Source organism: Helobdella robusta, assembly GCF_000326865.2.
Source record: "Helobdella robusta unplaced genomic scaffold HELROscaffold_25, whole genome shotgun sequence".
In the NCBI taxonomy this organism is placed as follows: domain Eukaryota; kingdom Metazoa; phylum Annelida; class Clitellata; order Rhynchobdellida; family Glossiphoniidae; genus Helobdella; species Helobdella robusta.
This window is the reverse complement of record NW_008704310.1, coordinates 421,609-435,683: the sequence shown is the minus strand read 5'-3', so window position 1 is coordinate 435,683 and position 14,075 is coordinate 421,609. Positions and strand designations below refer to the sequence as shown.

Sequence of the window (14,075 nt, the reverse complement as noted above, 5' to 3'; positions counted from 1 at the left end):
CAATACTTTAATTGATTTTTGTTAAAAGTTTTTAGTTTTGCTAACAGGATTGAAGAATAGAAAAATAGTGTTTCCAACATTCAACATTTTAAACTTATCGTGTGTGCAGTCTCCATTAAAATATCCAGATGTAAAACAACTTCAGTCAAATATAATGATTACAAAATTCGTTGAAATTTGTCGAATGTTTTGTTTAATTTTGTATTTTTATGTTTAATTTTTAACTTTAATTTGTAAGAATAATGGTTTATATTAATGACCGGAAGATAATTTATTAGTTATTAATCATTACAATCGTTAAGACTATATTAATTAATTAATAATAAATGAATTAATTAATTAATTACCAAAAAATTGTTTAACTTTCACATATTACAGTGAATTGTCTTTTGTCACAAAATGTCTTTTGTCACAAAAATCTTTCAATCCATCGAAAAATTCCATAACAAAATAAATTTTCTTACAAGTTTTCATAGATCGTTATATAAATAATTATCTCTATTTAATAACTCTTGTAAGCGTTTTTCGACTAATGAAATTCTACTCGTGATTGTCTCAATAAATGAAATTGTCGCTATCTTTTCGTCGGTAAATTTAAACGACAGACCCCATTACAACGCAAACTTATAATTTATAAAAATGTCCACCAGCCGCTCATAGAAATATGTACGTTGAATATTAAAAAACCTATTTTGAGTGATAAAAACAACCAAACAAAGCTTGAACGTAGTAAAGAATGTTGTAATCATGTTACATGAATTATAGATATTAACTACTGCTTACCGCTATGTGGTTTTTAGAAGAGCGGAATAAACAGAAATTGAAATTTTAAATTAATTTTGTTGAAAATTTGAACATGTTAAATTTATTACAAATAATTTAAATTTGGTTTTTTTGACGAAATTTTGTACAGCGATACCGTCAATAAAAAACCTGAAATACTTATTTAAACAATGTAAAATAACAGGGAAATATGAATAAAAACCATTTATTCAATGATTTCTGAAGTTTCGCACATTGAGAGATGGAGAATCTTGAGCTCAACTTTCGAAGGAACTCTTCCCTACTTAGGCATTGTCTTTCATAACAAACCTGAACAGAAATTTACCGGGAATTCAAATTTTATGCATCTATCATATTTAAATTTTTTTGATCCAGCAAAAAAACAACAAACATTTTATAATACAAATAATTTTGCTATTTATTTATATTTATTCCTAAGTAGTTCTCTGTCAGCACATATAGCGCGTGTGAATATGATTACATGCAACTATTCTCTCCCGGACGCGTTGATCCATTCAACTACCTCCTCAATTTAATGAAAACTAATCTACAAGTATTTTTACCAATCATTTTGCTACATTATTTTAATAGTGCCAGATTAAATATACCAATTTTTGTCAATTTGCTCTCAATGTTTCAAGGTTCATTAAATAAACATAAACTTTATAATCATAATAATAATAATCATAATAATCATAATAATGTCATTTTATATAGCGCCACGGCAAGCGACTGAGGTGCATCATCATTATTACAACAAACACACGGTGCACGAATGCACGTGGACCAACGCATCACACACTTTTGCATGTGATAGGCGGAGATCTTTTTGCCTTCGAACCCGGACACTGCATCAACGACGCCGGGCACCTTAGCCATTACGCCATCGTGCCGCCCATTGTTATACTATACCTTATTAAATCATTTGAAAAAAAAACACACAAACCGTTTTTCCTTTGCACTTCGTCCCATCTCTGACATACGACAAATGCTTGCTTCCTGCTTTCAGAATGTATAACGCGCAAACGCAGGTATTTCCATGTTGTTTAAAATTGTGCTGGCTCAATAAGTGAGAATGGCTAACTTTGCACAATAATCTTCCACAATATTTATTTCTGTTGAAATGTTTCCATCAATTGTCCGTACTTTTATCAATTTGCGATTCATAATTACAAAAAATAATGAAGTTGTAAAAATTTAACAGCTTGTTTAAGAAAGCAAGAAGAGCTACTGCCCTGGGGCTTTCATGAAAGAGATTCCGCAAAAATGTAACTTTGTAATTTTAATACATTTTTCCATTTGTTAAAACAGTGTTTTCAATACCAAATTTTGGAATAAGCAAAAAAGATGTTTCGTTATCATTTGCACAAATTTGAAACGCATTATCTGTTGATCTGAAGAGATTTTGTATTATGACAAATTTACCAAAAGCGTCTAAAACACCATATGTTCAATAATCTCGAGCGAGGCAAGCACTTCTGACATTATTTTTCAAATGTAAGGCTCCGCAAATTTTACCAAAAATTGCAACTCAATATATAACACAGTAAATTACAATAAAATACAATGCCAAAATTTTAATTACTGCGTAACATTTAGATAATTGGATTAATTAGGGAACTCCGCTAAATATTGGATGCCTCCTCTTTTAACTTGCCCTAGGGCATCTAATCTATACAAGTTCGGTCAGATTTAATGCGAGGTTTACATTTATTGACAATTTTGCTTCCAGGCTAACACAGAAGTTATTAGCTGTTATTACAAAATATTCTTTCTTAGGCCTGATGGTGGCCTGCAGTTAACTTGCTTTAAACATCTCTAAATAATTTCCACAGTTTGGATGAGTAACAAAAGATAGTAAGTTGAAATTTACATACTGAGAAACGCAGGGGTAAACTGTTCCGGTTGGTCCATCGTAGTCACAGTTGAAGCAGGTGTTATCTAACAATTTGTTCTGATTGTAGCATTGCAGACTGGCTGAAACTGTTTTATTGTCGTTCCATAATTGCGAACACTGTTCATCCCTTATTGGACACTTTCCGTTCATGCAGAAGTTATTCTCCTGCACCATTTTGTGAGAAATGTAAAAGATGACTTACTATACCACATGTATAGAATAACACATATAGGAAATACCTTATTACTTTTACATATACCATAAAAAGTGTTCTGTAATAATTTTAAAACCTTTCACCAAACAACTTTTTATTCAATTGCTAGAAGTTTAAATTTTTTGGCATTATACTTTCTTCTAAAGCATTATTGGCATTATATTTTTTCCTTTCGTTTTTTCATACATTCTATGTATAAAGATCGTAGCGTATTTATTTAACAAAGTACTCACTAAACACATTGTTCCATCTTGTTTGTGAACATCTTTGCAGAGATTTGAACTTCCATCGCACCTATCTTCTATATCGCAGTCATCCTCTATAGCCCTACAGATCTTTTCAACTGACTTTAACTGAAAAATATTATATATCACACTCAGTAATTCAGTAATTAGCTATCTACACCTGTATGAATCTAGTTAATTATTTTTTCATTTTTGAATTTTCGTCTTTTTATTAGATTGAGATAAAAATAATTTATTTTCCAAAACCTTGCATGTATTTAAATCACAGCACAACCCAGTGGCGCACTGAGACCCGGAAGTGAACTTGCAGATTTCTTCATTGCAGCATTTCGTAGCACAAATCTGTTATAGGGATAAATCAAATTGTTTAGTCATGCTCCATATGTAACGTATGAGAAACTCTAAGGTTTGAGGTTAATAAAAATTCAACAATTAAAAATAAAGATCATCGCAACCCTAAATTAATCAAACCATGGTTTTGATTCAACAAATTTGAAAATTGTAAATAATTTTTTCTGTTGTGCAATTGTGTAAGACTTTTCTTTTTTATGTCATACGGATGAAACGTGCTGACACTTTATTGTCGGTCATTTGATTAGTTTAAGACCGAAAACGCGCTGATGAAAACAGTCGAATGGAAAATAGTTACTTCTTCTGGATATTCACCGCAGTCACAATCTTCGCCGTCATCAACGAGTCCGTTGCCACAGTGAGTGGACGTCAGATCAAAAGGAGCATTCTTATTGTAGAGGCACTGATGCAGTTGTTTGGTCTCTTCTAACGTCTCCAACGAGCAACTGGCCCAACTGTAAACATCCTGATCAACAGTTCTGTAAATAAATTTTTTTAAAACATCTTCTTGCTATTAATAAGAAATTTTAAATTTAAATCTACTAATATTACGAAAAGATTTAAAAGTTGAATATTTTTTCTGGAATTTTTTTCACCGAATTGGTGAACCGTTAAATGTTCATAAATAATGTTTATTTTGCCAACTAATTGCATTTTTCGTAATAATATATTTCTGGTAAGCTTATTGACTTTTTATTATTTTTGAATCGAACAGTTTAATCCAAATTTTGGAAAATATCGTCGTGTTCTTAACTCAAATTCAATCAAGCTATTCAGACTGTTTATGCATTGGGGTTTTTTTCTGAATTACTCAAAAATAAACTTTATTCAACGAACTGAGCAACATTTGAAGATATCGAATATTTCGAGGAAGTAAAACTATCCTGTCATTTATCACTTACATATAGTGTCTTGCTGTTTGCATGTGATATTATTGACAAATTTAAAAAATACAAAATCATCTTTGAGTCAAATCATTTGTCTAAACTTTTTTTTTTACAAAAATTTGATATTTTAAAATTACAGGTTTATCTACTTTAGATTATAGAATGAGTTAGAAGTGCTCTAGAATTTACGTGAGTAGTACTTAGGAGTCTAGATAACCGTGAAAAAGTTTAAAATTCCATCTTTGCATTTTTAAAAAAGATACATTTGAATTATTTCTAAAATAAATATTTTTCATAACCGAGTAGAAAATCTTACATAAAATTAACAAAAGTGTATTAGTAATTTTTGAGTGAAAACATACGAAGACTTGCTGTCCATAACGCACGGCTGTGGGTCACACACGCAACCGAAGACGTCTTCCACGTGTTCCATGCCGAATATATGGCCCAACTCGTGCGCTACCGTTATCACGCTGTTGAAAAATTCACCTTTGTCCTTTAAGTTCAGTAATTTGAATTCTTGTTAAAGTGAACAAATGAAGTTATTTAATTACATCCAATTGAGTTCAGTAATTTGAATTTTTGTTAGTTATTCAATCCAAGTTATTTTAACACACTATTTATTTATTCAGTAAATGGAAGATAAATTGGATAGATGTCTATAAATATATATAAATGTGTTAAAAATGTTTTGAAATGGCTTAGTTGTTTAAAATATGGCTAATAAGCTAATTGTGGACAAACATTTATATTATTTTGGTCAATGTAGATATTGATGTAAGAGGATCAAGTAAAACTACGTTGCGTTCTGTTTAGAAAAAATGCATCTATTGTATGGTCTTCCTGACTGATTCGAAAGATTGAATGCATTGGAAAAAAAAACAAAAAAGACATTGAAAAAATTTTCTGAATGCAGTGGTATAGATAGTGGAGACAGACTTGAAGTATTTGAACCATCATCCGACGATAAGATTTCTTAACAAGAGAAAATTTTATGTTTACTTTATGTCCAACTGAAAAATTCGACTAGTTAATAGTGTTAGCATTCGATGACATTACTTTTCATAAATTTAATTAAAGATCTATTATGCTTTATCGTGTATTTTGATTTATAGAGTTATTTTAAAGTATTTGATTTTCACATATCCAGTTGATTACAAATTATTATCACCTTTAATCTCTTCTATTGTTACTAAAATCATTAATAATATCATTTTTTAGCCTGTTTTTGTGAAATAATGTGTTTATTTTTATTCATACAATACTTCATGGGAAAATATCATGAAGTTTTACCATAACCCAGAGAGCAGAACCATATGTACACATTGATTTCTGATCTGCGAGACCCAACATTCCGTCAGAAAAAGGTTTTTTACTATTAAAAATTAAGTTTAAAAAACATTTATTTGCATAAAATTTTCTAAATTGTTTTAAAAATTTCATTTAAATTAATAAATAGAGCTCACACAATCAGCATAGAGGTGTCGAGCTCTGGAGCGTTAATTAAAACACGTTTCCTGTTGTAGCGAGACCAGTATGAAAATAAATCATAACCTGTCCAGCTTCGCTTCCATTTCAGTTTTGGGACTTGCCAAATTTCGATTCCCACAGCAGTCAAAATTATGTCCACTCTTTGGTAGTACTAAAAATAGTGAGAAATTTTTTACAAGGCCTGATTTATGGAAGGGCAAGAAACACGCCTGAAACCTTTACAAAAAGTTTCTATAACGAAGACAAATAACGACAGGTCAGCAACTATTCAGTTGTTTTTTTCAAAAAAGTGTTATTACTTGCCATAGAAAATATTATTGATCCATTTGCTAACGAGGTAATCTTAACTTTAATAAATTATATTTGACTTTAAAAATTACTAAACATTTTAAAATAATTTATTTGCGGCCAAGCGCTTTTGAAAAAATTAACGAAAACACTTTTTTCTATTCTGAATATAGTTAGGAAGCTCGGTCGCTTTGCCAGAGCTTCCATATTATTTAATTCGGCCTTGGTTTTTACAAGAAGTCATTATAATAAATTTTTATAAAAACTTTTATTTGAGCCTGAAAAAACAAACAAACCAGAGTGGCTGCATTAAAGTAAGCGAGCACATCTTCTGCTATCACCTCTGTAGTCTTATTGGAAAACTTGTACTGTTTTCAGTCAAATTATGTTATTGTAAACAGTAAAGCTAAAACAAATTAAATCTGATAACAAATATAAATAAAGAATTAAAAAATTGTTTAAAGATATCAACTAAACGGCAACAAAACAACGCTCTGGTTTGCAAAATAAAACGCTGGAGAGAGAAGATGTTATCCAATGAACCGGCACAAATATGAAATTACACCCACTTGAAGGACTTGCAATTTAATCATTGATGAAGTTTGCAACTCAAAGTAGATAAGAATGAAAAAATATTTTTTAAATTAATCGATAAATTTTAATCCTTATATATAATTTTTAAAACAAAAAGATTAATTTTTTATGCTTTAATTTAATGGGCATTATTTAAATAAAAACACTAAATGTAAAATGAAACACGCATGCTAACCACTGTGTAGTCAACGGAGATGTGCACTTTGAGAATCCTGACTATCCTATCAAGAGTGACTGTTAAATTCTTTCGAATGAGCTGTATAATTACAAAATATTTCATTAGTTTTCATTTATTTTCACAAAAAAACAAAAAACTTGCTTTTTTCACATTTTTTGTGCGACTACTTCTGTTCTTGAACCTGCTAAGTACTCCTGCAGTTAAAAACATTCAACTAAGCATATTAATTATTTCCTTAATTTTAAAACAATATTATTTGAAGTGCAGCCTAAAAAATTGGTTATTGTCGAAAATTTTAATAGACCAATTATTAGAACTTTATATAAATTTGTTAGTTTTTAAATTCTGATTTAATACAAATTATATAAATTCAAGACTATTATATAAAGCCGTTCTTTTTATTTCTGTAAAGTAATTTGGTTTCTGACGTAGAAGGAGTTTCGTGTTGCGCATAAATTTAATAAAGGAAATAACGCCAATCAAAGTTTTGTAGGTTAGTATCAATAGAAAAGGAGTGGACTGGAACAGGATGAACTGTATACCCACCGCAAGCAGCCAACTTAGCTCATTCATGGCCACGATTGGGTGGATGCCTTGAAAAAGCAACTTGCGCAACGGGCCCTATATTACACAATCGAAATGAAATTTGAACTGAAATAAAATTATGTGTTGTTATATAACTCAACTGCCAAATATGCAAACAAATTGTTAAATAAATTAACCGCAGTGAAATTTCTGTTTGGCGGGCCTCTGAATGACGACTCTATCCATCGATCTTTCGTGCTCTGATCTCACCTCAAAAACTAAATTCTTTTTGAAGTAAAACCCGCTGAAATGAATTCCCATCGGTGAAATTTTTCAATGATCGCCTTTCACGCTAAACCTCAAAAAATTTATATTACTTAATGTCCGAGCACAATGACATGACTGCTGTTTGTGAGTGGATTCCATCAACGTTTCCATGATAATGACAGTTGAATTTCTTTTGGAGAATAAAAATTTTATAAAATTTATTGTCTATTTATTATATTTGAATTTATATAAAATGAATTATTACTATAATAAAAAAAAATTAAAAGTCATCTTGGGTTTCAAATGTGAATGGTTTCGTGGCTAATCTAAACTGATGTTTCAGTGAGATTAGTACATTGAGATTTTTTTTCAATTTTATTACTAACGTTTTTTCGTATCTCTATGCGTTTTTCATATTCGCCGACGGTTTTAATTGCGAAATCACTTGAAAATAAATACCTTTAAAAATAAAGTAAAATGGGTTCGATACTCATGAAATGGAAATACAAATCTGTAAGTAACCTGTTCAAACGCAATGATACCTCAAACTGTTTCGTGTTGTTGCTTACGAAATGAATTTTTAGGAAAGAATGTTCCTACAAATATTTTTCATTTGATGTTAAATCTATCAATTTTTCAATTATAAATTAGTTCTTCATTGTGTGAATGTAAATTTTTTAGCTATGCTTTTTTGATATGATAAGAAATTAGAAATTTAACCATTATTTCATAATGTATTGGATACAATAAATTGGTAAATTTACTGTAGAATTACTGTAAAATTATGTTATTGCTTGCCAACTATCAATATGTCAGGACTAATTTGAATTTAAAAATTATTATACTAAATCGTTATATCGTTACTTGTTTGTTGATGTTATCAGGACTGATTGGCTTATTCGTTTCATCGTAATATTGTAAACTGAAAATCTCTTCTTGATTATACGCTTCTGTAATTTTAAATAAGTCGTTTGGTACATATTAGTTATTCAAAATTGATGTTAGTGAAATTAAATTACTTGCAAATTGCAAATAAAATAAAATTAAAGAATATGTTTGTAGCATGTTTTTGTTTATTTATTTTGTTTATTAAATTTACGTGATTCATCACTTAAAAGAAATATTATAGTTTTATGAAACACACTTCAAAGAAAAATATTGAAAAAAACTTTTGAATAAATTATCTGAAAATAAATTTGCGTATTCTTAGTTGGCTATTGACGTAAAAGTCGTATTGAGCTTTTTGAACGATGCCCACTCTTCTGAAATGATCGGTTCGCCAGTTGAAAAATATTCTTGACAAAAATTTACTGGCTATGTAAAAGCAAAAGTATCTTTTAAAGGAACGTTGCAATTAAAATGATCACACATCAATTATAAAATGTGGGCATTTTTAAGATTTCGCAGAAATGTTCTTTTTTCCACATGGTTCGAGATACTGCTTCCATCTTGTTTTTGAACGCTGAAGCGCAAACTTCAATAAGTTTTGCTGGTAACACTGCATATATAGATGTTTTTTTAATGTAATTTGAGTTATTTATCTTTTTTAAGCTAATGTTATCATTTAAACTTTCGACATAACTTAAAAATATAAATGTTAAGATTACTTACATAGATTCAATTTTGTTAAATTTAAAAATAAAACTTCATATCTTTCTATGCGTCCGGTTAAATTAAAAAACAAAACAACAAAATAAAAATAATTTTATTCTTAGCAATATTCGCCAGAGAATATTTTTACTAGTGATCATTTATCCGTTAATTTCGATAGAAACTTATCAATTAAAAAAAAACAGTTACTTCAGATTCAACAAATTAGAAGAATTTTACTTGATGTATCAAGACGAAACCAGTAAGCAAATTAATCCTGACAACATCCGAGGAAATTTGATTGATTACTTTAATTTAAAATTACAACTTTCTTTCAATGAGGGTGTAAATTTTTGAAAAAAATTAAGTAATATGTGAGTCTAAAAACATTTTTCCATTTTTATGCTGGCTAATAGAAAAAACTATTAAAAGTTTGCGCACTTTGTGTACCTTTGTAAAAATAATTGACTACCCAAATTATTATAATTCGCAAATATTTTCAACATAGTTTGGCCAACTTTACAATACATATTAATTTCCTAAATAATAATAATAATAACGATGTTTAAACTGGTTCAGTAGATAAGCATCTGTGTAAGAACCACTACATAATAATTGTCCTAGTATCCTAGCTCTCTTAGTATGATTTAAAGATTGAAGATTGAATCCACTGAATCAATTTCATCTCTCATCTCGTTCCTGTTGTTTGCCAGCTTTAATGAAAAATAATTTTAAAAAAAAATAACATTTTTATATTCTACTCAAATATATCTATTTAATTAATATGACTATTTGATTATGGTTCATCACAAGCGGTGCTGACGTAAACACCTATTACAGTTGGGCCAGCCGTTCGTTGGAGATGTTTGAAGACATCAAACATCTTCACCAGTGTCTCTACAACAAAAATGCACCATTCCAACTGCTACCTACCAAATGTGGCAATAGATTGGTTGACGAGGGAGAAGATTGTGACTGCGGTAAATTTCCTGATGACGTAGTTCATTGGCGTCTACCCAAATATTTCTTATGTCATTTTCAAATATTATCGCAATAAGATGCCGAAAAATGACAAATAAGTACTTTTAGAAACTAACACTCTTATCTCACTTTTGTGATAATTTTTTATTCTGAAAATTATCAAGTTACAATCTTTGTAATACTAATTTATTTTATCACCTAAAATATATTTCAAAATATTTTTGACAGGATAATTTTAATTTTAAAAATGATCTTTTTTAAATCTGTTTTCAACGATATGCAATCTGAGACGGATTTGCTCTAAAAAATGTAGAGACGTAAAACTTCGCAAGTTTAAGCCTGGATCGGAATGTGCTGCTGGGTTATGTCGAGGCCTGCAAGGTTTCATTTGAAGAACAGACATCTTTGAGTATATTTCCAATGAAAATATATTATTTTATACTAAAACTTAAACAAAAATAAACGTTTCACTGTAAACTATCAAGGAGCTAGAAAGAAAAATAATAAATATTGATTATAGAATGTTTGGCAACTTAAACTGATTGATGAATAACTTTGTTTTTTAAACCAAATAAAATCAGCTGGAGATGTCTGTAGGTCAAAGAAATATGAGTGCGACGAAGAAGATATACTTGAAGAAATCATCATCTCCGGCAATAAGAAACCTTTCAAAGTCTCTACAGAATAAACGACGGCGTAGCATTGGACAGAGAAACCTGGGCAATAGCCTGGGTAGATTGTAAACCAGCATCTGCCAACATATGACTATTACAAGCATATGTTCAGCAACGACAGCAAATTCTAACAATCAGTTGTAAAGAGGACCACCACCCAACGGTCTCCTACTGTTAATATCAATTGGAAAGTTTATTACACGTGCCAATAATCGATCGTTTGAATAATGAGTGAGCTACATCAATTAAGTTGGCTAATCACTTTCAATCTAAACGATCACAACAAAGATTGATTAACGAAAAGTGATAACTAATTTTCAGACTGTACTTGGTGTTTCCCAAGTGTCACAAAGAAAATGTTGTCGGTATGCACAATGCACAATGATTAAACTGTTTAGCAGTTCTTTTGTTTTGGTATTGCGGTGGATAATTGAAGCTCAAATTGTTTTTGTATTTGTTTTGTTTGCATAATGGATGTGTGATTTTTAAACCTGATTGAGAAAAATCAATTTATTCCAAAAAAAAGCTAAAAATGTATTTAGCTTCCAAATTACTTTTGAAATGTCAATTAAAGAATTTTAAATCATGTGTTGTTTGTAAACTATTTGCAACACGAGCTCACTTCAAGCATATGTTCCTCCAGCAGCAGCAAATTCTAACAATCAGTTGTAAAGAGAACCACCGCCCAACGGTTTCCCACTGTTAATTTCGATTAGAAAGTTTATTACACGTGCCAATAATCGATCGTTTGAATGTTGAGCAACATCAATTAAAATGACTAATCATTTTCAATCTAGACTATCACAAGATTATTAATTGAACAATGAACTTTCTAACAAATACGTTGTTGGTTCCAGGCCGTCAACTACTATATAAGCTGCAAATGTTTCGTTAGTACCTGAACATTTTCAAGTTGAACTGGTTTTAACATCTGCTTGCAAACATTATCATAGTTTAAAATTACAAGAGCGTTTCATAGAAGTGAATAAAAATGGCAAGACGAGTATCATTCCTGTTGTTCAACGAGGTGGATCAGAGTTACCAGGTTTATAGCAACGTCTCTGACGGAGGACTTCCAATCAAATTTGTTGAAACAGTTACTGAACCATCAACTGACGCAACACAAAGCGTGAAACGAAAGTCAATATTGAAAGAATCAAGAAGATCAGTTGAACGCACTGAGCCAGTGAATTCCGAATATGATACGACGAACAACGAAAAATACATTCATCCTTCCAACAATTGTTCTACGTCAAATAATACAAAAGAGGCATTGCATTCATTATGCTGCTGCTGTTTATACAGAGAATGTAAAACCCTCGAGAACACGAGCAACAGCCAGCAGGAACGTACGACAACAAACAAAACATCTTCATCGAAACGTCTGTCCAACATCATCAACAAAAGAAGAAACAGCATCAACCATTCACTACTGAGATGCTTCCAAGTTGTCACAAACGATGGAAGTGAGGACAGCGATGATGGCATTGAGGAAATAACATTCCCATCTTATGAAACTAGTTGTTCATCGAGCTCTTCAGCTGACACCATTGTAACATCACTTGCGAGCTGTTCTTTTATAAATGCAGAATTATTTGAAAATATCAAGTACATAGACGACGAAGACAATGAAAATGTTCAAAGTTGTACTGAGCCAACTTTTGAAATCCTCTCAACAGGCAGTTACTCAGTGGATCATGGCATCGACCTCACAAGCGACACCACACCACAACAGACCACTCCATCGTCACTCGACGCATCCACAAGCAATTTGAGCAACTATTTCAGCGATGCTTCCAACGCATCTACACTTTCTTCAGCCACCTTTCCAAGCAACAACACCTCGGAAATTTTTCCAACCATCAACTGCCTGAACTTGAAAGAAGGTTGTTACGAAGTTACTTGCGATCCATCTGGTTGTTCAGTTGAGGTCATCTGCACGTCTCATGAGTTGCATTTCAAATGTCCTTGCTGTTCAGCTGTTAAAACAATGCAACCTGGACTAAATTATTACTACTTGTTGAAGCACATCTTCGACGAAGACCATCCTCATAATATCATGCAACAACTCAAGAACTGCATCTGTTCATCAGTTGAGGCTGACAAACTGGAGAACTACGAAACAACGAGAACGAAAAATTCTCTGCCTAGAAGAGTGGCAAAATCTCTTGTTGATCGATTGAGACGTTTGAAGCGACAGAATGGTTCTAATGCTGAAACTTCACGAAAGCAATGCGTCTTGTGAATATTTTATTAATCTGTTGCTGTTTGTAATTGTTTTATTTTATTTGTTTTACTTTTTGTAAACACTTACTATCTTTTTTACTCAATAAATTGTACATAATAAAATGTATATAGTAATAAGATTTTTAATAAAAATACAAAATAATATTGCTAAAACTTAGTTCAATAATTTTGCGGAGGTTTGAATCAATAGGTTTGTAAAAATTTTTAAAATTAATGATGGTCCATTACATCAAATACAAAAAAAAACTTTTTTCCATATTAGTTGCTCGGTCCCCGACTTTGGAATAAATTTAAAAAAGAACAACCTAATCTGCAATGTTATATTTTTTTACATATTTAAAAAGATTTTGAAACTATTCATAAAAGAATCTAATTTGTTCTAATATTTTTTAAATTATGATTAGCACTTTATTTATATATTAAAATGTTGAATTATTAAAATTTTTTACAGATTTACTGTACTCTTTCTGTTTAAAATTAAAAACATTTAAATAAACTCTTTTGAAAGGTGATCGAGTTAACATCCTAACAATTGTTCCCATTAATTTGAAATTGTGGAATAGCCATGAATGGATAAGTTAGTTAGTTATTCCGATTTGTTAGTCGGAGAATGGAGAAAGAAATTAATATCAATCTGTGTGATATCATTCTGCGTGGTTGCCAATAAAAAATAATAAATAGCAAATAAAAGAAGACGAATCAAAAAGCTTACGACTTCTTTGTTTCATTTCGTTAACTTCACATTTTTTCATCAATTGCGATGTTATCCGCAAATTACCAGCATAAGAGAAAGCAAATTACTACATCGGACTTAACAAAATGATTCAATAAACTATAACGTATTATCGGTTTGGTGAACATTT

At 30.6% G+C, this 14,075-nt stretch overlaps 3 protein-coding genes across 3 annotated transcripts; 2 read left to right on the top strand and 1 right to left on the bottom strand.

Annotated features, from left to right (window-relative positions):
- Positions 1–2,581: 2,581 nt before the first annotated feature.
- Positions 2,582–8,700, bottom strand: HELRODRAFT_172907 (hypothetical protein; the record flags this gene model as incomplete). The annotated part of the gene is made up of 12 exons (XM_009019570.1): positions 2,582–2,845; positions 3,128–3,247; positions 3,386–3,481; positions 3,789–3,969; positions 4,746–4,873; positions 5,671–5,752; positions 5,932–6,019; positions 6,309–6,378; positions 6,453–6,524; positions 6,926–7,006; positions 8,107–8,179; positions 8,585–8,700. 12 exons carry the CDS (start codon positions 8,698–8,700, stop codon positions 2,582–2,584), a joined length of 1,371 nt encoding a protein of 456 aa, XP_009017818.1.
- A 445-nt stretch (positions 8,701–9,145) lies between these two features.
- Positions 9,146–11,034, top strand: HELRODRAFT_172906 (hypothetical protein; the record flags this gene model as incomplete). Its single annotated transcript, XM_009019569.1, has 4 exons — positions 9,146–9,212; positions 9,449–9,572; positions 10,124–10,307; positions 10,873–11,034. 4 exons carry the CDS (start codon positions 9,146–9,148, stop codon positions 11,032–11,034), a joined length of 537 nt encoding a protein of 178 aa, XP_009017817.1.
- Positions 11,035–11,956: 922 nt separating this feature from the next.
- Positions 11,957–13,210, top strand: HELRODRAFT_172905 (hypothetical protein; the record flags this gene model as incomplete). The annotated part of the gene is made up of 1 exon (XM_009019568.1): positions 11,957–13,210. One exon carries the CDS (start codon positions 11,957–11,959, stop codon positions 13,208–13,210), a length of 1,254 nt encoding a protein of 417 aa, XP_009017816.1.
- Between the last annotated feature and the right edge of the window lie 865 nt (positions 13,211–14,075).